General features: G+C 39.6%; 1 protein-coding gene across 26 annotated transcripts in view; it reads left to right on the top strand.

The window, feature by feature from the left end:
- NRXN3 (neurexin 3) overlaps positions 1-26,121 on the top strand; it is a 967,067-nt gene that overhangs the window by 247,217 nt on the left and 693,729 nt on the right. For 16 of the 26 annotated variants that reach the window (XM_033061701.1, XM_033061722.1, XM_033061706.1 and 13 more), the window contains 3 exons: positions 8,106-8,407; positions 13,099-13,122; positions 14,985-15,146. In XM_033061701.1, the coding sequence (XP_032917592.1) occupies positions 8,106-8,407; positions 13,099-13,122; positions 14,985-15,146 (488 nt within the window). The remainder of the gene's footprint in view (positions 1-8,105; positions 8,408-13,098; positions 13,123-14,984; positions 15,147-26,121) is intronic. The other 10 variants (XM_033061705.1, XM_033061719.1, XM_033061707.1 and 7 more) reach the window with 1 other exon arrangement.

Below are 26,121 nucleotides of genomic sequence, written 5' to 3'. Positions count from 1 at the left end.
CTCAGCAAATCACCATCATTGTAGCAATACTTCACTTTTTCTCTACCTCCTGGAACTAGGAGTGACAGCAGCAAAATTGTTCAGAGAAAAGAAAAACTACTTTGTTCCAACCAAAACAAATTGTCAATTGATATGACTATCAAATTCTTTCAGGAAAATTATTTTAAAAATTGATTTATTCAGCATCATTTATTTCAAAATAAACATGTTTTATGCTTTCATTTTTAAATGGAGATCTATTTTTTTAAAAGAAACGTATTTTTATGGATGTGTAAACCCAAATTTTTGGACTTCGTTTTGGGTTCAGGAAGACATTGTCACAGAATTGTTTTTTTTAGTCCCTATGGTCAGGTGATCAGAACATAAAGAACAAGCACAGCTCTAAGTACATAGTGCAATGGTCAGACCAATACCTGGAGTTTATGTTTTCTTTGACACAGACTGCAACATCACACACTGATACCAGTACAGTTGTTTGTATTTAGCAAACAATGGAAAGTAGGTGGAGAAGAGTATGCTCAGGACACTTCGTATACTGCATATACACTGTATTGGTACAGGGCTTCTCCTCACAGATGTGGAACATTTATTGGTTTTCATAGTTTTATTAAACTCATGGAATGCTCTTTTCCCCGTAGGTCTCAAGGACTTAACCTATATTTTTATCTTTGTAGTGCAGATGGAGGCAGCTGAGGTTAATTAAGTGCCTCAGGTTGCACAGGGAATCAGTGACAGAGTTGAGGATAAGCTGGGTTCTGACTTCCTTGCCTCTACTTTGTCATTTACATCAATTTTAATGAGCAATTAAAAAAAATTATGTTACCAGACAAATGTAAAAAAATTATGTTAGCAGACATATGCTATAATATTTTGTAGGCATGTCATTTATTCATTTTCATTTTTGTAGTATTAATATTTTGTCATGAAAACATTTTAGCAAAAAGGTTTTTCTTTTTTTTTTCAGCTATTTGTGTGCTGTTGGAGGGGTTTAGACACTTCTGTTTTCTGCTTCTCTTCATTAAAAGACTATGTGATTTAGAGAGTGAGTAGGGAACCTGTGGTCATGTAATTGGCAAAACTAGTTCAAAAAATCATCTGCGCTCAATATGTAGACTAACTAGGAGATTTTGTGTGGTATAACTGATTTACTAATTTTCCTCTCAGAAGACATTTTGTCAAACCACTGCAATATACCATTGAGTGAGAAGGAGATTCCCATCATTGACAAGCAAAATAGGTTTTCATTTGGGTGAATATTTATTTATTTGGATGATAAGATCTCTAGCTGTATATTTAATAGGCACATACTCATACTTCAGAAATATAGGGCAGTTGTACTTTTAACAGGCTATTGGCTTTGCCACTGTTATGTGACAGTGATATATGGAAACTGCTTTATACATTTAGTACATGTCAACTATTTTGAGAATCAGAAGCCTAGGGAAAATTTCTCCTTTCTTTGGGGTAAAGATTCAGGCACTGTCATCCCTCTTCCTTCCCTTTGCCCTCAGTCTTTCCTGTGCAGTGGTCCAAACTCAGCAGGTGAAATAAGTCACTCTTCAGGGCTGGTTCTGGACCTCTTAAGCATGGTTTGAAGTCCCACAGGTCAAAGCCTCCTCTATGTTGGAACCAGCCCAAAGAGCATCATCCAAGGACACAGGCAGACAAATACAGAGGTGGAACATGCAGTTCCAGAGCTCTCGTGCAGTATCTTCAGATAAAGCACTTCTTCCTCTTGTTTTCATTAAGAGCTTAGCTGCACAGGGAAATAATAGATTAGTCAGGTTTGACAAAAACCCTGAGCATTCATTGTATTACCAAGTCTCCTTGATCTCTTCCAGGCTTAAATTTGAGGACCTCTTAATAAGCATTCTGCTTTAGACTTGAAGGGCAATGGGTAAAGTAGCAGATAAGAGAGTAGAGGGCATGATTCATGCTAGGCACTTGATGTTCTGTGGTGGAACATTAGTGCTTCCTTTGCTCTTACTGGTGAGGTGAAAGAGCTTTTTGCATAAGATTAGAGTTGCTGCACTATGTGCAAAATTTGAGTTTGGAGTTGCAAGAGCACTGTTGAGTGCATCTCACCTTTGCTGTGGGCTCCTGAGCTAACTCCATTGCTGTGGACTCTTTGCATCTCTTAAACATGATGGGAATTGTCTTGCACTGATTCTTCCCCACACTGTTTCTGATGTTGTTATGCTGATTTGTCTCTGCATCCAAGTTACAAATAATGTAGATGTAGTAAGTGAGCATAAGGAGCCTGAGGAAACAATAAATGATACTATTTCTGAAAAATGTAACATTTCCCAGAGTGGTTTAAAGTTAGTTAGCATTTAAGACACTTCTCTTTTTACTGTAGGACTCCAGCTCAGCACTTAATTTTATCTGTTATAACATCATTGTATGATTTTATGAACAATTTTTTTTCCAAGAGCAAAATTATTTTTCTTCTGAAAAATCATTCCTATAATTTCCTTGAGGTTAGAAGTCATATTCTTTTGCTAAGATTTAATCAAAGTAATCACTTCAGTCATCTCATTATGATATTAATACGATTTATATGTTTTTCCTTTATAGTTTGTGGAATATAAATGCAGGCTATGATATGGCTCTCACAGCTTCCACATATCAGTATCACCGTTGGTGGTGCTTGGAAGATGCTTCCTGCACTGAAGAATGTATTGCACATTATTTCTGAAGTATTTAAATAATTAAATAATATCTGTAAGACTTTTAAAACCAGTATTTTTTTAAAATATTGAGACCACAAAAGTGTACTTGTGAAGGGGAAAGCATGGGACCTTATGAGAGAGTCTGACGAGTGCTGTTACTGATCCAATCAGGTGGTGTGAAGAATGGTTAGACTAGAAAAAACAATTATTTAGATGTATTATTTTTCCTGTTCAAAAACTGGAAAGGAGGAATGCAGCAAAGTGATAAATGGAGGCTGCAGTAATCTGCTTTCAGCTACTACTGGATTCTGTCACCATCTCTTTAAAATAAAAGCCTGATTTTTTACTAAACTATTAAGCCTGGAGGTTTGTTTTAATGACATCAATCTGTGCAAGGTGCTTTGACAACTTCTGAGCGCTTTCATTAGTTTTAGTGTTCAGTCATGTAATATTGACTGTAAACCAAACACCAGTAAGACAGAGAGTATCTCACACAACACCTGTAATGCAGTGAAGGTGAGAAGGGTGAGCAGCTGATCTGTGGTTTTAGGAGAGCTACTTGAGGTTTTCTTCAGGAGACTTCAGGAAAATCCCTGCCTAGTTTTCTAAATATTTCTTAATTGTGTCTGGGACCACAAGTCCTGTTACATGAGATACTGCTTTTATTGACTATTAAGCTTCATAGCCCTGAGCAAAATGAATGCTTCTAGGGTTTGCTGTTTTCAGCTTTGCAGTCATGGCATATATATTCTCAAGCATCATCCAAAACTTTGGAGGTGCTTTCTCTACACCTCAGCTGAGATGACATCCTGGAAGGACTAGAGAAAAATAGGAGGTTGTTTTCCCTACACAAATATATGAGAACTCTGGAATGAGCCAAGGATGGAGAGATAGGAACTCCCAAACTCATATTCTTTCTCTATTATTGATTTTCGTGGTGGCTCTGAGTAAACCCATTAAAATGTCTGTGCATTGGTTTCCTCATATATAAATCAAAAGGCCAAGTTTTCTGACAGGAACAGCAACAACATTGCACATAAAAACTGAAGCTAAAATTGCCATCTGGCTTTCCTGAAGAGGCAGTATAGCTATATCCTGTATGGGAAGATCCTGAGGTCTTTACCTATCCAGGAGACCTGAGGCTCAGCAAGCTCTGGGGTTTCTTCAGGGATGGGAAGAGCCAGGAACTTGGCTTAGGTACTTGTTTGCTGTGCTTTTGTTTCTCTTCCTGCACACAGCTTCTGTTATGTACTGCTGGCTGGTTTGGGTTTTAAACAGACATAAGTCTGAGTCTTGTAAAACTGGCTTTGCAGCATGAGGGAGATGGTAACTGCTTAATGTTCTGGGTGTCTGGGTATCTGGTAGGGTTTGATCAGAAAAAGGTAACATTTTCCCATTAAAGTGATGGGTGACTCCATTCATTCAAGGAAAATATCTGTGCTAGTTTGAAGATTGAGTTTTGCTTCTATTCAGGTGATTTTTTTGCATCTTGAATATCTATTTAAGTCCAAGTGTGGACTTAAATCCCAGATACTGCAGAGAATTTAGTTATGTAAATGAACTTGGAAGTAAATAATAGATTTAGATTAATACTAACAAGAGGAATGGAAGATTTGATTACTTATATGTGCTGACAGAGTTCGATTTTTCTACATCTATTTAGTATTAACTTAGTTAAAAATTAAACCTTGCAAATCATACAAAAATTCAAACATATCCCAAATGTCTTAAGTAAATGGTATTTTATGCAGTTGCATTGCTGCACTTGAATAACTAGATAATCAATTCAATTAAATATCACTGACTATATATGGGGTTTCACATACCAGAAAAATCAAGGTTTGATTTATTGCTCCAAGTAACATAAACCGAGGATCTCTGTAGAAAGTGCAAAATATCACATGCAAATATCAAGTGCAATCTGTGGAACCTTCAAAACTGTACAGCACAAGGGTCATGAGCTAACAAATCAAGTGGTTCACTGCTCTGTGATCTTCCAGGTGTCACCAGACTGTGTCTGAAAGCGTAAAGAAATACTGGGAGACCTGCAGCCTGCTCAGGGCTTTTCCTCCTCATTCATTTTGGAAAGAAACTTTCCCCCCTCTGTGCTCTCTGGTAATGTTCAGGTGCTTTTTGATCACAGCAATAGTGTATGTCAGAGCATCCCAATAGTTGTGACAATATGGAGAGGCCATGCTTGGTAAGAAGCTGTTTGTGTGGCCTGACAGAAGCTACTGTGCTGTAGCTTGGGGAATACACAGTCAAGCTCCTCAGTGCACGTATTAGGCTCTGACTGCTGAAGCCTTTCATGAGACTGCTAAACCACATGGCCACTGGTAAACAGTTGAGGAATCAGCAGTTTGGAAAAAAACAGTCTTAGAAAGTGTGTTGACCTTCGGAGTTGAGTATATGAGATGTGGCATGAACAGGAAGGAATTTTGATTTCACTGTGACCCCCAAAGATACTTTAGTGTGTGGTGATCTGCAAATTTGAATGTCTGCCCAGAGCAGCCACAGAAGGAAGAAAAACCCCATGACAACACAGGAAACAGAAATAGCTGACATTCTCCCAAGAACAGGAAGGATACAAAGGTGGATGAAGTACAGAATCCCATCTGTGACAAGGGTCAGCAGCAGATGACTGGAGGAAACAGGCAGATAGTTGAATGCATAGTTGAATGCATCCTATATTAAAACCAGTGGTACAAGTAGGAGTTATATATCTTTGAATTTACTCTACTCTGTTTTGCTAAGTCTTCAGTGGTTGCCTTGAATTACTGTTTAGATCTCTAATCTATTCTTTGCCTTCTCCTTTTCTCAGTAGACCAGTGAGATTTTATCTAAGTGGTTGAGAAAGTGTAAATGAGCCCTATGGTACGTCTTATACTGAGTGAACAATCAAACCACCACATCCCCTTTCACAAATGTGTGTTCAGTGCTTTGCCCATCTTCACTTGTAGAGAAAAGGCTCACTCACAATGACTGTATTTGACTCCTGCGCTCAGACACTGGTTATTTGATGAAATTACCCCCAGGTACATGGAGCAAGTGTCTAACTTGCTTGTAACACATTCTGTTCCAGTGGATCAGGAGTGACTAGGCAGGGGATCTGTCAGTGTTGGGATAGAGTTGTTAAGTACTTGGCTCTGATTTCCAGAACTGCAGTCAATAGCAACCCTCTGTGCTTAGGCTGGTTTAACACTGATACAAGCATAAACACTTGGTGGTGGTAGTTAAATATATTCCAAATGAGATCAAAGAACCAGATAATATGGAAGGGACCTCCAGAGGCTGTGTAATCCAACTATTAGCTCAGAGAAGGTCCGGTTAGTTCAGGCAGCTCAGGACTCTGCCTAATTAAGTTTTTTGTATTTCTAAGGGTGGTGATTTCAGTCTCTCTGGGCCCTTCCTACTGTTTGACCATCCTCAAGATGAGACTCTATTTTTTTTTAATAGAATGAGAGGTTTTTTGTATTGAGCTGCATCTGTTGCTTCTCATCCTTCTGCTCAACTTTGAGAAGAATTTGATCCTGTCTTGTCTGTGTTCTTCCATTAAGTCATTAAAGAGATCAGTAAGATTTCCCTTGAGTTGTCTCTCCTTGGGGCAGAATGAACCCAGTTCCCTCAACCTCTCCACACACATCAACTGCCCCAGTACTTGAGTATGGTGGTGGCTCTTTGCTGGATTGACTCCAGTATGTTGAAGTAATTTTTATATGAGGGAGCTCAGTGCTAGACAGAGCATTCCTGATGTCATCTCAGAAGTGTCCATTAGGGGAAAAATCACTTCCCTTGGCCTGCTGACTGCATTCTTGCTAATACAGCCAAGGATGTAGCTGGCCTTTGCTGAAAGGGCAGGCACTGCTGACTTGGCTCAGCTTGTCCACTGGGACCACAGGTCTTTTTCTGAAAAGCTGCTTTTGAGCCAGTTGGTTCCCAACATGTGATGCTGCATGGAGTAATCTGGGTGGCTGCTTGCTTACAGGAGTATCTGGACACATGGCTCACTTACTGAAGTACAAACACAAATTGCTTCTGCAAGAGTCTCGGCTTAAAGCAGACCTTTCACTCGAGAATGCTATATGTACAGTTGTAATATTGTGGTGTTTTATCACAGATTTTACCATGTAGTTATTTTCCAAGAATGACTATGACAACAAGTATTTTCCCTTCAGTCTTGTACTAATAAATTCTGGCTAATTTTTATTAGGATTACTAAATGGGACAAAATGAAGCAGAAAAGTGCTATTAATGCCAAGGCAAATAGCACCAGTATTTGCCTTATGCAGTGATTTGTAAGCAAGGATAGCTTGGCTGCTTGTACTATCTACTGCTCAGCCTTACTTTCACAGCTGGGAGTCAGGAAGGTGCTGCAATATGAAGTGGGGGCTGGGATCTATACAGACTCCATTGCAAGTACCATTTCCTTCCAGCTGGGGCTAGCCAACCCTCCTCCAGGCCTTCCTATTACTCTCCTCTATTTCTTCCACTGGATAAAATTAGGGTATGCAGCTGGCTCAAGTCACATAATCACAATACTACAGCAGAACTGGCTTTGAGTGACTGGAAACCCAGGTACTGGGAAGTAGACCTCTAGCTCACACAAAGGATTTTCATGGTATTCAAATGCGGCTTTATTTATCCAGTTGCTGAGAAATAAGTGCAGTGGCTTTTGTTGTTGTACATAAGAGATGAATGTCTTTTGCTGTGAATAATTCCTCCAAGTTTATTTTTGCTGTTTGAAAAAGATGTGCTTATCTAGTACAGATTTTCTGGATAAGGTGATCAGACAGGCAAAGTTCTCAGATGTATTTACCAGCAACATTACTGTCTGTGGACAAAATGTTTTATGTGGACTTTCCTCATTCTCTCAGAGAAGGAATCTGTAGGACACCTCATGTGGCTTTCTTGTTTGCTTGGTCTCATTCAGTTGAAAGAAAGGGGCACCTCTGTTAGGATTATATTCTGGTGTCATTCTTAAATTTCCTGTCAGATAGGTTAAATTCAGATGGCAGTTGTGCTGAATCTAAATACTGATCTTTGTGAAATGTTGGGCTTTTTTTCTGATGGACGCATATGTGGTGGTTGTGTTGTGAATAGTAGAGCTTTCCATCTTTCTCCTAAAAAGGATGTGAAATGTCTTATAACAGTCCTTAAATGTGCTTTTCCTAGACTCCACTGCATGCTGTTGAATGGTCCCTATGGAGACAGCGCTGCAGTGAAACTAAAATCACAGCACTGAAATTCGTTACCAACAGCCCTGCAGTTAATTCTCTTGGCAGCCATATTACAAAAGGAGCTCTACAGTTATTAGCATGCCTTGATATTTAGCTCTACAGTTGACAGTGCTGTGGGATGCTTAAATTTCATGGCCACCTTGAATCTCTTCTTGGCTGACTGCTGAATAGTTCTTTTGTTTCCCTTCCCTTCCAGCGCGAGATGAGAACATGGCCACTTTCCGTGGCTCCGAATACCTTTGCTATGACCTGTCGCAGAACCCCATCCAGAGCAGCAGCGATGAGATCACGCTCTCCTTCAAGACGTGGCAACGCAACGGGCTCATTCTGCACACTGGCAAGTCAGCTGACTACGTCAACCTGGCCCTGAAAGACGGTGCAGTCTCCTTGGTCATTAACCTGGGGTCTGGGGCCTTTGAGGCCATTGTGGAGCCGGTCAATGGCAAGTTCAATGACAACGCGTGGCACGACGTTAAGGTGACACGCAACCTGCGGCAGGTAATGGTGAAGGGGAGAAAGCGCTGGGGAGAATTTCGTTTTGCTTTATTGGGACAGGCAGAAGGGAGAGAGTAATAGAGAAATGGGGAAGCTCAGTGCTGTTGCAAGTTTCTCCATCTATTCTGGATCTCAGTGCCTAAAGGATAGTGAAAAAAAACATTAGTTGGTGGGAATTTATCCCTTCTGCAATATCTTCATTTCCACTTTATTAATTTTCTATTTTTTCCCCAGTTTGATTTAATAATAAAAACTTGTGACATAACTTTACTTTCATCTCCCTTTTCCTTTTTTCTTTTTCTGTTCTCCCTTTTAAATTTTATTATTTCCTTAATTATGATTCAATCTTATCAGTAATATTCTTGTTGCATTTAATTACTAGGGGAATAATGCCTATTGCCAACAGCCAACGCTCTACACCTCTCTCCTTTTTCTTTCAGTTTTGTTAATTGGTTTAACCATTGCCATGATGTTACAATTCTAATTCTGAAAGTCTTTTGTTTTCCTTTTCCTTTTCTTTTGTGTGTGCATATGAGTGTGCAGGTGTGCAGGCTGGTGGGTATGTGTGTAATTATTTTAACTTCATAGCTTTGGAATTACTTGGCTGGAGTTTCTCTGAATCTTCTTGATTCTCTGTTCTTCTTTTCTTCTTTTTGATTTTTATCCCTTCTTTCTATAATGAGATTCTACTTAATTTCTTGTCTCTGCCTTGAGACTCTTCTGTTTGCTGTGAGGACTGGAAAAGTGGAAGGATCAAAAAACCCCAAGCAAACTCAGATCAATCCAGCACCCTACAATTCCACTTTGGAAAAGTTTTTCTGATTTTACCACTGTAATTTTGTGCATCTACATGCTGCTTTTCCTAGCAGACAACTATATCAGGTGATGTATTTGGTAGGAGGCTAGTCTTAAAATCCTGAACCCTATCTCATGACATATAAATTCAGTAAATAGATAACTTAAAATTAAATAACGTTGCTCTGAAAGCTCATAAATATATCAAGTCACTAGGGCCCATCCGCTGCATGATAAATGAGGTTTATTTGATGTGTAACTGATTGGTAGAGGAGCAGAAATGGCTTGTAAACTAAGATTTAAAATTCAATTAAAAATCAATTTGTGAGTACAGTGTGGCCTGTTTATTTTCTCAATCATGTCAATATTAACACAACCTTTAAGAGCTTTATATAAGTTTATACACTGTAATTTGTGGTAACATTTTACACTAGCTAAGAGCAAATGTATCGGTGAGTATAGGATAATCAGTGCCAGGAATCAGAAAAAGTCTCTGCTAGTAGAGGTCTGTGGATAATTTTTCTGTTGTCAGGAGTTAATGTCTTTCTTTTCAATATTTAGGTTGGGTGCTGAAGATTTTAATTTCTTTCCCATGTAAATCCCTGTATTTCTACATGCTTAGGATGTCTGGGTCTGAAAAAAATCTGTCATCAAGCTTTATTGAGGCTACAGAATTCTTACCTATAAAAAAATCAATCTGTTTTTAACAGCTTATATGCAGATGAAAATTTCATTTCTTATGCAGTGGATGGGTCTTAATGATCCTATTTTGTTTAACCTTTCCCATCAGTACAGTAGAGGGAGATGCACCAACTGGTCTAGGTTTGTCAGTCTTGAAAGGTCAGAATATACAGCTTTATGTGATGTGTATTTTTTTTTTGGTAGTTTCAGAACAACTGGTCCTTGAATATCTCAGTAGAGCTCACTGGTCATTTTAGGTAATCATACTTTTTATTTTTCATTTGAAATCAATTTCAACAGGCAAATGTGCCAGAATCAAAATTAATCCTTGCTTCATGCCAGGATTGGTTTGGATCTTGAAGAAGGAGAAATTGAAGGGTCACAAACAAAATTGTGGTTGGGAGGCTGTCATATTCTTTTCTTAATATTTTAGCTAGTGACTTTTTAACTGGTTCACAGAAATGGACCAAGAAAATGGATATCTGTCTATGCCTTCTCACATTTGATGAGAGAAGGGCAGTACTTTGGCAATTATTAGAAAGCAGGTAGTTCCTTTCCAATTAAACAGCACTGTAAATTTTTAAGCCTCCTGATCTATTCTCTATGAATGTTTCTGAGTGATCCTGAATTCTTACAGGGTCCAACTTGACTGGGCAAGAGAGGATGTTTTAATGACATGGATGGGCTCTTTGCAAAGAAAGACCTGTCTTCAAATAAAGTTATATTTAATTAGCAGTTTGGGGTCCAGTTCTATAGTCAAACATGAGAGAATACAGTTCAACCAATAAAAATCAGTAAGGCCGGATTTTTTTTTAGTAATTTTTTCCCTGGATGCTTGCATTTTTAGCTTTTGATCTGTCTCAAAATTAAAACATTGACTCAGAACCTAAAGCTGCCCAGATTGGAATTGATGAGGCCTTGAGGCAGAGCAGTCATGATAGTCCTAAAATTTGTCACCCAATATAATTTTGTATAACCAAAATAATTTTGTATGTAAAAGATTATCAGTTCTATGTCTTTCCTGACATAAATTTACCTGTAATGTTGCAATATAATATAGTTCACTAGATAGTCTTGTTTCCAGCTGTGCTCATGTTTTCTTAAAAAACCCATTCCAAAACCAAACATAAAACCCCAACAAAATAAATTGCCTCTGAATGTTAAAGGTTTATAACAAAATCAGTAGCCTCCTTGTAATGGGTTGAAAATATTGCACTGGAGGTAGATATATTTCTCTTTAAAATTAATTTTAAAAACAATAATTTAGAAATTCCAAGAATATTATCTAAATCTAAGCAATTCCAGCTAAATGGTCTATCAGCAGCTTCAGGATGCCATCTAATCTTTTCTTCTGCTTTTTTAGGGGCTAAGAGAAAGGGGAGGAGGATTTGCATAATTTTTTGGCTGTTTCTAGAATTAGAGTGGAACTTTAAATAGTTGGACTTTTGCCCGGTACTTTTTTGAATTGTTAAATGTTTTGTAGCTAAGCTGGGAGAGTACTAAGGGCTGGTTTTTTTTTAGATCAAATGACTATCACAGCAGTTAATCTCCTTAGAGACAAACCAAGTGAATCCACAGATTCCCTTGAGTAGTGATTGTTAATGTCAAAGCAAATCTCCTTGTTTATTTATCTTATTATTTCGGTTAAAACTAAGCCCTCTTTCTGCCTTGTGAGAAACCTTTACTTAGCAATAGGATCATGGCTGAATTTTACTGGGGCTTTCAGAGGCTATTTGGGGCAGTGTGGTCTGGTGGGGGAAGGAGCAGAGGAGACTGAAGGTCAGACTTCCTGTGTCTGTCTTCAGGTCTGCTGCTGACACTCCTTCTTGTTTCTAGCATGCTCTTCTCCCTGCCCTATACTTCAACTCCCTTGTTTGTAAAAATAAATTTACTAACACAACAATTTGCTGTGAGTAAGACTTCCTTGGTGAAGAATTCAGGAGTTTGTGCTCATCATTTCCAAGTACAGAATATTATTGTTATTTCATTTCCATTGGCAAATAACCTTGGGACTTCACGCTCAGTGTCATAAAGTCTTCAAAAACCTATTTCCCTAGTCAGTGCACAACTGAAGCCTGCAAGCAGATGGTTTTTACATGAGGCAGCATAGATCTTGCTTGTGTAATTTAGGATAATGCTTGCCAACTTCAATCACACTGTAACAGGGACTTGGAGCCTCCACAGGCTGCCCTTCCCTATTAACACTGAAGCTAGTCACAATGCAAAATCTACTATGAAGATCTTTAGTTCCTTAACAGCTAAAATGAAAACAAGAAGCAAAGTGTTCTAACAGTTGGCATCTGCGTGCCTTGGACGGGTTAAAAAAGTTTTACTAAACCAAACCAAATTCTCCTAGCTCCTGTGTAATAGAGATGCAGTGAAGCAGCAGGGATGCTAAATGTTGTCAATCTTCTGTCTTCAGTTTGGACACAAGCAGCACAATTCTTTCTACACAATTTCTTGACACATTTCTCCCTACAGTAGGAGAAGTTCAGTTCCTATATCTTGGATGACAGAAGTCAGCTACAGGCAAACAGCCAAGCACAGGCACTATTATGTGCTTCTCCTGAAAGTCACAAACTCAGCTACTGTAAAGAAACCTGCAGACTGGGAAATTTGGAAGGAAGACACAGAGTCTTGGACTCATCTTCATCTGTATCCTCCAGCCAAAGGAAATACTGGCCTTGTGATATTCTGCAACACTTGAGGGTAGTGAAGATTGGAAGAAGAGCTGGCAGGTGGTGGGTGGAAGAAGGGAGTCATGGTTGGGTTTGTGCTGAAGGGGTAAACGGTGTACTCTGTGTGTATATCTCTGAGAGTAAGATTCTTGTTTGAGGGAAGCACCTTGATGGGCATTCAAAGAGTAAGTATTGCACTGTTTTAACTTTGCTTCAGTCTGGGTAATGTGTATGAGGGTTGAAGTAAATAACTAATAACAGCGTGGGAAGAGTAGGCAGCCCCCTATGTCTTTACAATCTAGATGGCATGGTTCCCCATAGAATCCTGGTCATATTGTCCTCTTTCTCACTTTGTGTGTCTCAGGTGCCCCACGCCTTTTTTTGAAAAACTAACACTAGATCATTCATGCAATGTGTCATTTTTACTAACCAACTAATGTACTAACACCCTAACGACTCATCTTTGCTTTTAGTTATTTTAATTAACAATCGTTCTGTTCACGATTTTTTAATTTCCTTTCTTCCCCCTTTTCCGCAAAGCACTCAGGCATTGGACACGCTATGGTAAACAAACTACATTGTCTGGTAGATATCATTCTTATTGTCTCTTTTTTTGGGTTTGCCGTGTGTTACCTGCCTTTTCCTCCCCCTACCCGCTCTTTTTCCCCCCTCCCTTATACTTACTGCTTCCTTTAATTTTATTCTAATTTCATTGAAAACATGTTGTTTTCCCCCTTCCTTTTTTTCTTTTATTTTTTTTTTTCCCCTTCCTTTCTTCTTTTTGAATAGAAAAATGAGCATCAAAAGCAACTAATACAGCTCTTCTGGAAATGGGGTTTGGACATTTCTTTCATTGTTTTCTTCACCTCTGTCTTTATTTCTTCTTTTCCTTTCCGGTGATAAATTGTTGAGGTTTTTGTCCCTTGTTTTTGAGTTTAGATTTCTTTCTTTTGCTTTTTTTTTTTTTTTTTTAATTTGACTGTTTTTTCTTCGCTTTTCGGGTTTGTTTTTATTTTGGTTGTTTTTTTTTTTTTTGGTTTTTTTTTAACTCTGAAGGTTTCTAGCTCAGAACCATTGCAGGGCCTCTAGTCCATGGCGGTGAAGGCTCTTTTTCTCTCACCCTTTTGTTGTGACAATGGCTATTACAGGCAAACTGGCCAGAGTTTTCCTCTTTCTCCTGATTTTCCCCCACTTCCCTCCCTCTGCTTTCTCTCCTCCTTCTCCCTCTTGCTCTGTCTCTCACTTTCTCTCTCTCTGACCTCTACCTGCGTGGCCAACAGGAGCTCAGCCGGTTGTTTGTTTCAGTACACACTCTGCATGGCATGTCCACGTCTGGTGACTCGCCCATCTCCTCCTGGCCTCGATCTATTTTCCTCCATCTTCCCTTGCAACCACTAACAACATCTAAGCAAAACACATTAAATTCACTTCCTCCTCTCCCACCCTTTCCTTCTGTCACTTTTCACCTTCCATGTGTTTGTGGTTAGAGATTTTGGGGACATTTCTGTTTCGTTTTGAGTTTTTTTGTTATTATTGAATTTGTTTGGTATTTTTATTTTTGATTGCATGCAAGTGTGAGATAGTTTTCTCTCCCTTTTTCTTCTCCTTCTCTCTCTATTTTGCTTTTTACCTGTCATCTTTCTAGACCTCAGATATATTGGCATGACATGTCAAAGTGCAGTGTGTGCACGCTTTGTATCTCTTTCGTTCTCATATCCACTTCTATTACATTTGTTGGTGTGCAATTGATTTATTTTGATTTATTTTATTTTGATTTATTTTCTGCTTATTTTTTGGTTATGGGTTAGTTTGTAAATTTTTTTCTTCTTTTTTATTTTTTTCCTTTTTTTTCTGGATTTTTTTTTCTTGTTTGTTTCTAGTGGGTGGTGGGTGTGTGTCTCTCCAGGTACATGGCATGCACATCCATAATGTATTGAAAGTGAGTTCCCTCTCCCCCTATCCCTGAATGCATGATCGTCAGTGTGCCGTGAGCAAAAGAAACTTAAAAAATAAAAAATACCAACCTCGTCTTCATTAGTGTTTTGTTTTTTTACTAACAACCATAACTAACTGTAATCATTAAAATAAATTCTAATTAATCATAAAATCAACTAATATGAGAAATGTATTTCAAGGACAGTTATATTTTCTGGCCTGAATAGACAGAAAGCATCTGGATGGATAGGCTGGGTAAGCCTGAGAGTGCTGATGCACCAGAAAGGGGAGAAGCAGATGCTGAAGCATTTCTCTGTGGGAAAATCAGACCAGAAAATAGAGCTCGACTTAACTAAAAAAAAAAATGCATACCAAATCTCAACAAAATCCTTAATAAAACTGGCATAAAATTATAGGAGAGGTAAGTTGTTCTGTTCAGGATTGTAAGGTCATTGCTGGGATTTTCTTTGTCCATTCTGTCCCTCACACAGGTGACAATCTCTGTGGATGGCATCCTTACCACCACGGGCTACACGCAGGAGGACTACACCATGCTGGGCTCAGATGACTTCTTTTACGTGGGAGGGAGCCCCAGTACTGCTGATTTACCTGGGTCTCCAGTAAGCAATAACTTCATGGGCTGCCTCAAAGAGGTAACTATTTAAAATTAATTCTTGTCTCCATGCTTTTGATTTGTTGAAGTCATCATTCTTCCTGCCTTACACAATCAATTCCTCCCCTGTTGCCTAATTTTATACTGCTAACTGCAACAGCTCTGTAAAGATAAACTTGCCGTTCAGCTGGTCAGAAGGCTGGAAAACTCATGAACTTAAAGGCAGAATCACACGTCTAGTGCTTGGATTACAGAAAAAATGCTCGTGGTAGTAGGAGAGGTGTCTTCTCTAAGCTGTTAGCCCTTCAGAAGAAAACATTACTGTCTTCTAGGAACTTAGTCAATAGTCATTATAAAAAAGATAAATGGCCTTTGATTACTAACTAGCATTTTGAGATGAAAAAAATCATAATCAGAAACTTATATAGAATACTTTTTAAGGTCCTGGATTTCACTTGGGAGTATAATTAGATCTGAACTTTCCCAGAAGATTCAGAAATAGAATAAAACAGAAAAATGAAAGTTGAAGGTAGCATAAAAAGTGTACATTTTGCAAGGAGAATGCAGGATGTGGGTGTAAGGGAGGTGTGGCAAGCATGTGGCCATGAAGTATACTGTGAGTTAAGATATGATTCTTGAAAGATGCCTCTCCCTGAATTAAAATGCATACAAAACCATATGCTGAAGTCAATAGTATGGATTTTATTGAACAATAAAATATGAAATAGAGAGATGGAAAGAAGTAGAAAAGAGAGAGAAGATAGTTACCACCCATGCATCCAGTGGCATCCTGTTGGTTCTTCTTCACCCTGGATTTCTCAGTGGTGGGGGGCCTGAGGTTACTCAAAACTTTTCGCTGTTTATATATCTTTGTAAACAAAGGAATTAATGCTCATTGGTTACACACATCTTTTATTCTATTGGCTAAATTATTTCCTTGCTTCTAATGTTAATTAGTCCCATGCTCAGTCTTTGTTTTTTTAGTTGGTGTATTTCTTGAGTTGGTGGACTGTGAGTCAGTGGTCGCGATCTCCCCTGATAGAATTACTTTTTACCCAGTCCAAGCTAATTCAGCACAGTTGCTTTCCTTGTGGCCCACAATTTCTGCATTCTTTATGTCCATTATGAGTTACACATCCTTCTCTCACAGCTTTGTTTACCTCCTCCTAGGCTTGAGATGACACTTGGACAATAGAATCACTTCTATCTCATCTCAAGTTCCCGGTCATGGTGGCTTAATTTCCAGTCCAAGCTCCTGGTGTCCATGGAGGCATATTTGGGGAAGGAATTGGGAGGTGGGAGGTCCCTCAGTGGTCATAGATGCCATTTGTGCCATAACTTGGGGTGATCTTTGTTTGACCAGTGATATGCGTAGAAGTCGCTTCTTCACGAAGTTTGCCACAGTGGGAAGTTTTGTCTGGATGCATTACCCAGAGTGTGCTCACCTGATCTCACCTGTGCCTGGAGTTAGCACTATCCTGTCATTCCATTCTGTGCTCATTTCATGACAAAGTCATTCTGTGGTCTTAACAGTACTTGAGACAGTTCTTACACTGGGTTGCTAAGTCTGTGCACTCGAGTGGCTGCATTGGTCGGGAAGGGCTGCACTTACCACGTAGTTAATCCACAGCATTGAGAAAATTCACACATGGGCCATAGAGATTGGACTGCATGTCTAGCACCAGGACCCAGAAAAGTGTTCCTTGGGGAAAAAACCCAAAACAAAACAGTTAAAAGATGAGTTCTGTCCAAATACAAAACTTGGTACAGTTCAGTTTTGATGCTGGCTTGCCGTTATCTTTGTCTTCTTTCTTCTCTCTTCTAATGCAATTTGTTATTATCACTGTTATTAATGGGGATACAGATATTGATGTCTCCAAAAAGTGTTATAAAAAGCTTATATAGGAGTCATGGAAACAGCAATGCTGAGCTAGATGTTGTTCTGTGGCTGTAATTGCCTTGACAAGTCATTATCCTACTGATGCCCAACTTGTGGTGTCAGGGTTTGTTTGTTATGTGCCAGACCTCTGATGTTAGGAAGAGTTGTGAGGGTCTGAAGCTGCTCTCCTGCCTGACCTCTGAATTAAAGGGATGGACATATGCTAGAGAAGAGTGTGTGGGCATCTTATATAGGAAATGAAACTTTGCTGCTTGAATAAGAGCTGCCATACAGAGATCAAATCCTTCTGGTTATATCTACAGGGCCTTGGGCCTGATTTTTCTAGGCACTGAGCATCCCAGTTTGATTGAAATCAGGAGGAGATACAGCTTCTTAGTGTCTCTTTAAATCAGGATCTTAATTTTATTTATGGATGCTATGAACATAACACTTAGCAGAGGCCATTTTTATGTGTGCTCTAAGTCAAGCCAATGGAGCAAAGAAAGCAGTGACAAGAAAATCTTCAGCAGCTTTATTATTTATATAATCATTTGTATTCTGTTAGCTTGCACGATGTGCTAAGAGCTGCCAGCATAGTCATCCCAAGCTCATAATGTTCTGTGAGAAGAAAAACCCCAGCAACCACTTATGAATGAGAGGAAGAAAACAGATAATCAGAATGTGCTTTGTAATCTTCACTTGACTAGGCAATGACAGGAGATGTGTATGAGCAGATGTCTTGACCTGATGGCTGCTTTAGAGCTACAGTCTGCTTAAAAGCAACCACTTATAGTAGTGGTCCAGTAATGTTTTCAGCCAGCTTTGATGCTGGAGGAGGCAGAACTGGACTAGTGCAGTGCTTGTGTGCTTATAATGGGTCTGGTTCCAGAACCGGCTACGGGGAACTTTACTTGGCTTTCTGTGCAGCTTGTCTGCATGTTTTGCAATTCAGTCCCTATAGCTGATGTTTTAAGCTTACATTTTTTTTCCTCAGTGGCCAAGAAGGATGCTCAGACTTTCATTAGTACTGGAGGATCTTGGATTTTAACAAAAATAATCTAAGCTAAGAAAGTGAGATGAAGGGGTAGGGTAGACTAATACCAAATACTGTTCCTTTCACTTTATGCTTTCTAGCAGAGCAAAGCTCTTCTTTCATAGTAAAGCCCTGGCTATGTAATTGCCTGTTAGCAGAGACACAGCACACCCGAGTGGATTACACTGTTTGTAATGGTGGAGAACATCCTGCTGAGCCCTGTAGTGATCTCTTGAAGGTTTTAAAGAAGAATGGTGTCTGCATTCATTCAAGACTGCCTCTAGGGATGTGTCACTTCCCTAGGAAGGTAAAGGGATTTTTGCAGACTCTGAGGTGAAACTTTCAGCCTTTCCCCTGTAAGCTCTTGTATTTCATCTAGACTGAATCAGTCTGAGAGTACACCAACAAATTTGCTCATGTTGGGGCTAAGAGGGCTCCCTGAGTGGCTCATTGCCTTTCCACTTCCTCTGAGATGACACGCAGGTGCTGAAGTGACAGGGGCAGGGTGCCTGGGGACCATCTCTGCCCCTTGGCAGCAGGAAGGGATTTCTCCACTCAGCAGGGGCTGGAGGGAGAAGGAGGGCCAGCTCTGGCAGGGTAGATACTTCATGTGAGCAGAACATAAGCCTTGGCTAGAAGGAATTGGAGTGTCTATGTTCCTGACAAGGAACTGAGAGCCGCAGGGCTCCTCTCCTGTAGTATCTGTATAATAATTCCTAAAATTAATCTAAATACCTGATTATCTAGATAATGTTTTCTTTAAGTCAGACAATTTCTGACCTAATGGTACCTCCTTTCACCCTGTGAATAGATTAATAGATCCTCATGTCTCTTCTTTCCTTTGGGGCTACAGGTTTTGATGAACAGGTTCTACAAGCTGATAGCAGTAATATACCCAAATCATAACTACAAGTATTTAGTGTGTAGTTCAGGTTGGGATTTTTCCTCTATTTTCATTGGAATTAAAGATTTCCCTATGTGTGGTGAACCTTGGTTGTTTTGCATTTCTCCATAGCCATCCTGGCAGTGTTGCAGTATACCTGACACTGTAATGAGGCAACAAGACTGGAAAATAGTAATACAGGATATGCAAATAGGGTAGTACAGAGATATAAAATATGGACACTGCATAGAATCTAAGGCCTTTTGGAACTTCATTCTTAAAATGAATCATTCTAGAGGAAATCTGGGGGGAAGCTGATGTATTTCCTGTCATGGATGAAACCAGATATAGAGATGGGGTAGGAGAAGATACAGGAACACCTCTTGAGACAATTGAGCAGAAATAATTTTAATGGGTGTCAGAGAAGGTGTGACAGTGCTTTAACAGACAGTTAAAGATTGTTAAAAAGGGAGAAGCACTGACTGAAGGTGGAAAGGGAAAAGGATCCATTAATGGAGTTGAATCGCACTTGTATGGTCAGAAAGAGTAGGACAAGAAAGGTAACAAGAAACAGCTGTGTTTTCCATGTAATCAAGGGATTCAGGGAGGAGTTTTTAGTAATCAAGGATGAAGATGAAAAGTGGCAGGGTAGGAATTTAGCTGTGTGGGCAAAGAGGGGGAAATGGTATTTCAATATTCAGTTGCTAGGGAAGAGAATCAGAGTATTTCCTGGGGTTAGGGAGCCAGCAGTTCAGATTTGATTTACTTGGCGCAGGACTTATATGGTACAGATGGAAGTGCTTTAGAAGAGCCTAAGGTGGTCCCTATAGAATGGATATTCATGAGAGGATTTATAAAATCTTCACATTTTTCTATCAATGCTTTATTAAAATCTCAATTCTGAAAAATGTTGATTGGTACTAACAGCTTGATGGAAGCAGTGAGGCTTGCATATGGGTGGAATATGGCAGAAATTATTACAGGGGTCAGGCACCATCTGGCTGTGATGGGAGAAAGCTGTGAAAGCTTAGATCATTTTTGTCTGCAATTTAACTTCTAGGAGCCAGATTTCAAAATGGTTCATGAGCGTGCCCAGTTGCTGTATGTAAATCTCATGGTATCTGCAAGCCAGGTCTTTTTCAGGACTATTTGATGTGTAGTGATAATATGGTTTCTGTTTGGGGATGAGATTTTCTGATTGCAGTGTCACACTTGGGAGGAGGCTAAAGGTACAGATGGAAGGCAGCATAAAATTGGAGGCAGAGAAAACCAGGAAAAAAGGCAGGCAGAGAAAGTTGTAGCTGTAAGAGTCCCTCCCTAAGCCCAAAAACTTTTGGGTGCCCAAGATAGCACGACCAGTTCCACAGCAGTGACTTAACAGAGTCCCAGGAATGCATAAGAGGAGAATGAGGAATCAACAGTGTGGGGATTGCCCTGAGGTACAGTGGCAGAAGTTATGACATGAATCCCACTAAGTGCCCACATATGTTAATCCAATACTGCTGTGCCAGCTGTCCTATTGTGTTTGGGCCTGTCTGCTTCCTATATCTATATTATTTAATGAATTTAACATTTAAAAAAGAGAGAGGCTAGTGGCAGTGTGTAGAAGCAGACAAAGCACAGCCAAAGGTTGAATATGACTCCACTCCTAAAAATATTACTTGTTCTTGTCTTGGTCTCTCATTAATGCTCTCTGCCAGAGCATTCCAAATAGATCAGATGATGATTGTGACCCTAAGATTCCATATCTAGAGGTCTGTAAAGATTTTGGTTGCCTCTCACTCTCAAACTTCAGATTGCATTGCTGATGCTGTGGTGGTTGTCTCCTATTGCAGCTGTACACTGTGTGTCTTGAGAGGCAAGAATGTCAGTCATTTCCTTTGTGCATCTGCAGAGCATCCAACACAAAGTCCTCGTCAGGTTTTTGAGTATCACCATTGTAGCAACATGAAACAGTAGAGATGGAAGCTAGAGTTTTGAGTAACTGCTGATGCCATTCTTAAGCTAATAAGAAAAAAATAAAAAGCAAACAACACTTATTTCTGGAAAGATTTAATTTTGAGGTGGGAATGGAGGCATTTGGAAATTGAGAGCAGTACAATAGGAGGCAAGATGCTGAGAGAATTCTGAGTAGACCAATAGATGGGGAGGGAAATACAATAGTGTTTTCTCTTTGGGCAAAGTTTATAAGCTTTGTTCCTGGGCTTCTTTGCATTTGATATTTCTGTATTAGCTGTAGCTTTGCTTTAGCTAAGGGGTTATTCAAAGCCTTTGTTCATTACATAGCTTAGCCTGTGCCTACTCTACCAAAGGGAGGTTTCTGATAGCAGTACTGCCTTGCTTCATGCATGACCAGAAAAGAACTTGGTTACCTTGGCTTATATGCACCCATAACAAAAGCTTTGCTGGCATAATGCAATTAAATGAGTATTTGTTGCAAAATAATATAAGCTAATCTCAGTTATTGATCAATATCTTTCATCAAATGTTTCTGGATACATAGAAAAGTGGAAGAGTGATATATCCATGACTGTAAGTTTACTCATTATCTCATATATCCGTGAAAAGTATTCCAGTTAAGAAGGAAAACCATTTTAAATTGCCTCATGAAATTAATCTTCAGTGAATGGAGTATGAAAATTAAAATCAAGTGCTAGAATTATTTTTCAATTAGTAAAATATTGGAAGTCCAAAGACAGGAACTGAGTTTTGAGTTTGTAGCTTTAGGACAGAAGGTGGAGGAGATGTTATTTTATCAACTATGTACTGGAAAAACCTCTAGGCTCCTAAAATTCTTTCTGTAATGCAATTCATATAGCAAAGGCTGTAGAATCCTACAGTCATAATGAATCCAGAAGTAAAAACCTGTTGTTTTTTTGTTTGTTTGGTGTTTTTTTTCTTTTTTTTTTTTTTCTTTTTTTTTTTTTTTTTGTTTGGTTGGTTGATTGGTGTTTTCCATATCTCTATTCACAAATGTAAAAAATATAAGTTCTTGTTAAGGTCACATTTATTACAGTATAGTATTTTATTCTCTGGAACTCTTATCAGTTGGCAAACAGCATCTTGTAGGCATTCTAGGTCAACCTAAGCACACACATTTTCTTGAGGATTAATTTAAAGGATAAGTCACATATCAACAGTTCAGTGGCATTGAACTTCTAAACTTACTGCACTATTAGAAATTTTACAAAAGTAATTAATAGCCAAAATCTGAAAACAGAGTATGTATGTAGATTGAGCGTAGCTTCTAAAGCATGCATTGATGAGCAAACATAGAAACTGGATCTTTCTATGCATTAGGTATAAGAGGTTTTGCAGGGCTGTTTGAACTATGTTCTGCCACCATGCAAGCTAAAGAGAATCTGTGGAGCTAAAGCTAAGTGGGGTCTAACCCAGGTGAGCTCAACTGCCACTGGAGCAGGAGCCTAGGGAGGGAACCAGCAGCCGAGGTTGGTGTCACTGCTGGGCAGTGTTGCCAGTGGGCTGATATGTCACAGCAGTAAGGGAGCACTCCACTGAATCCTGACTGAGCTGTCCATGTGTCCTCAGTCCTGGTGTTGTGGCCATCTGTGCTTGCTTTGCAGCGGGATCATCAGGATCAGCCTTTTCTTTCCTGCATAATGAACCTAACCCCTGCTGAGCTGCTGGGGCTACAATGTGCTGTGGCTCAGAAAATAAGAGGGTTTACAGGTGTAGAACTATATTTATATCAACAAATTCAAAAAATGTAATGGGGATTGGAGCAACATAGCCTGTGTTTGGTGCATATAATAAAGTTAGTTGGTAACTATTTGATATTAAAGCAAAAATCCTTACAAAAATATGTGGTCTAATCTCTAACCATTTAAGACTGAGCAAACTAAGGATATATTGATAGGCAAACATAACAGACTCCAAAGTCATCAGCAGAGCAGTGGTGATACTCTGGTGATTACTCTGGCATGGATTTCTGGCTGTCTTTCTCATATGTTTCTCATATGCAAATGTGGGCCCATCCTTAATGGATACTGTGATCTGAACTTCAGCTGTCTGAAGTCTGATGTGCCCATCATGGACTGAAAGCTTCTTTTGCTTTACTTGGATTTGTAGTTCACTGAGATCAGCTAGCTCTTGTTTTGGATGAATATTGAAAACAAATAGCAGACATGTGTTTTTATTTGTTGCTCGCTATGTTGCACTAAAGAGATTTCTAAGGATCCATCTTTACCCTGTCAGACAAAAATACAAATAAGAATAGTTTTGGAGAGTCAGGACTGCCATATGCTAATATAAATAAAATTACTTGAGAGAAGTTGGAAGACTATCTTGTTTTATATATTTGTATAAAACAGGCACTTGCAGCTACTTGACAAGTGTCACCTCTTTGGGAGCAGCAAACTGACCCTGAAAGTTGGAGTGTTGCTATGGAATGTGCATACGTATTGTGGGCAGTGGGGAAAGACTGACCTGCTGTTACCCACCACAAAAATCCAGGCTGCTCAGGGAGACAGGGAAGGATGACGAAGTGTGAATGTTGAGTGAGTGGGCTGGACGGCTCCTCCCAGGTCTGCCACTCCTCTGTGGCAGTGAGCCAGCTGTCAAGTGTGAGGAGCACAGGAGTGGGCAGGCAGCTAATGGGCAGCATTTGTTATTTGAACTGCATGGCAAAGGCAGCAGCCTTGATATAATACAAGCACGTTTTGTATAAACTCTGATGTGCTCTCTATTCTAGTCCTTTGTCATTGCTGCTCTCTGGCTTTGGTCTACTTTTATTGATGTTGTCTATTACACTGAATATTTGTGCTTTAGGATTGTTTTATCTCCCTCGTTTTTTCAAACTGCACAGGCAGAATTCATTTAGTTGGAATTAACAGTGTATGTATCTAGATTCCTAAGCAAATCTATGGGATAAATATAGATATGTGGAAGGCTGCAATATTAGCTCTGAAATTGCTGCTTACAAGGTTTAATGCTCTTTGAGCTATGGTTCCATAAGTGGAAGTGTTAGAAATAGTAACATCAGACCTCAAAGGTGAATTCGGGTCAGCCCCTGTCCCCTACTTCCTGTAACTCTCTAGACACAGATGTAGTCAATGGGACTTATTTGAATAGGTCTTAGGGGAATATTAGGAGGATTGTTATACTGCATACAGTGTCTACTGGTGACTTCATATTGCCAGAAGAGGGGGAAAACTCAAATGCTCATATTTTCTAAGCACAAATCTTAGGAGTTCAACAATTCATCAGGGTGGGCATCAGTTATCTGTGAGCTGCATGGGGCTGATGACACACATCTGAACAGTAACAACTGCATCCAGGAAAGCAGCAATGTGTAGCGTGCGAGTCAGTAGCCTGCTCTGTCCAAAATGGAAGAGGCTGAGAGGTGGTGTCTCATTTCTAGCCCCCTGAGAGGTAATTGTGAGTGAGTGATGCCTGCAAAGCATTCTTACTGTATCAGCATTAGCAAGCAGAGGGAACACAGAGGTTTGGGAACAGTGGCAGAGATGAAAAATGGCATTTGGAAATGGGGCTTGAGAATGGCATAATCATTTCTGTAAAATCTGTGCCTTTCTTTCTCATTATTAGCCATTTTAAGTGAAATGGGTTTTGCATCTAGAACAAGTCTCTGAACAGATGATTAATGGTTTTATCCGTAATAACTTTACATTTTATAGAACCCTGCTAGGAGTCCGCATCTGGTGTGCCAAGCTATTTAAAGCTGTGTTAATTCTGTTAATTGCTCTACGTTTATTTGGATTGCTGGCACCTGCGGGTTTTAGGATAATGGGGGTGGGGGTGTGTGTGTACATTCTCTCTCTCTTTCTAGCTAAGAAAAATTGAGAGGACTATTTCCTCAGCTAGGAACAGCAACCTTGGCAGAACATCCTGGCTGGATTGGTTGTCCTTGAGATCTCCCTTTTTTACTACAGCTGAATACAGTGAGATGCCAGCCAGAGGCAATATGCTCCCCTGATTGGGGCAGGAGGTAGGCGGGCAATTTGCTTTTGCATGCACTTCCAACATGAAGCAGCAACAGGAAATGAAGCCAGTGATTTTTCAGAAGGCTGGTCAAGTCCATACCATTTTGATCTCACTTCTCAGCTGCCTTCCAGTGTTCCTTGTCCAGTTTCTTCTTGTTTGTGAAGTGTTCCAGTGAGTTTCAAGCCCTGAACAGATGTGAAGAGAAGTATGCTGATGCTTTCTGAACTTCTGTCAGAAAAAAGATCTGGCTGTGAAATTCAAGATATTTGAGGTGACTAAAACGTTACTGTGAAATGCTAGGAGGGCAGAATAGTTGTTTTTGTGTTTGCAGCTGGATTGGCCAAACTTTTGGAACAATCTGGAACAGGCTCTGATGAAAAAATTTTTCCCAGTCTCTGGCAAGATTACTGCATGGGCAGCAAAATGGGGAAGCATGGAGGTTTTAGCTAATATGAGCTCAATATAGCTAGTATCTGAGTGGGTAGAGGAGGTGGTTATTCTGGTTATGTAGGGGCCAGTTCTGTCACACCTCTGACATGAGTTTCAAGCCTGTGTTTCAACTTCAGTGATGGCAGGACAACTTCCTAACAAATAGACAATTAATTAAGAAGATCACTTTACACTCTGTTACTTTTTTAATGGCTGTTTTCAAAACAGCACTTTTTCTTGAGAAAACCAGTGAGATGGTAAAGTGAAATCTGTTCTTGTAGTGCTGCTCGTATGACCATGTCAGTATTTCTGCAGCTGCCCTATATAACCCCTTATGGTGACTGACTAAATGGAATGTTGGTTGTAGCCTCCCAAAGGATGGGGTTGCCATATCACCCTTCTCAGAGATGTAAAAAACTGTAAAGAAAACCACATATAGCAAAGGGAAAAGCTTTCTCAAGAGTTTGATAAACCAGGATCCTTGTGATGATTTGCTCTTTCTAAAGGACAAGGCTGTTGTGGTTGTTATCTCTCAACTAGAAGCTGTTACTGGGGATGCCCACTTCATTTGTTCTGTCCAGATAGTGGTTAAACAGTCAATCACAATGTTAAAATTGGTTACAAAGCAAACCTCTAAAAAAGTATATGGTGTTTTCATATTGAAGAATGGGTTCTTCATCTGCAGCTTCAGTGTTCAGCTAAGAAGGTAAGCTGTCAGGTGAGCACTTTCCTGCATTTCCCTGATTTATATTCCAGGGCTGATTTGTCTTAAAGTAGCCTCATCTAAGATAATGAGAACACTGAATGCCCCCTTTCTCCTATGGTTTGCT

This window comes from Catharus ustulatus, chromosome 6 (assembly GCF_009819885.2).
Source record: "Catharus ustulatus isolate bCatUst1 chromosome 6, bCatUst1.pri.v2, whole genome shotgun sequence".
Lineage (NCBI taxonomy): Eukaryota > Metazoa > Chordata > Aves > Passeriformes > Turdidae > Catharus > Catharus ustulatus.
Note: the sequence above shows the minus strand (reverse complement) of the source record. Positions and strands in the feature narration are given on the sequence as shown.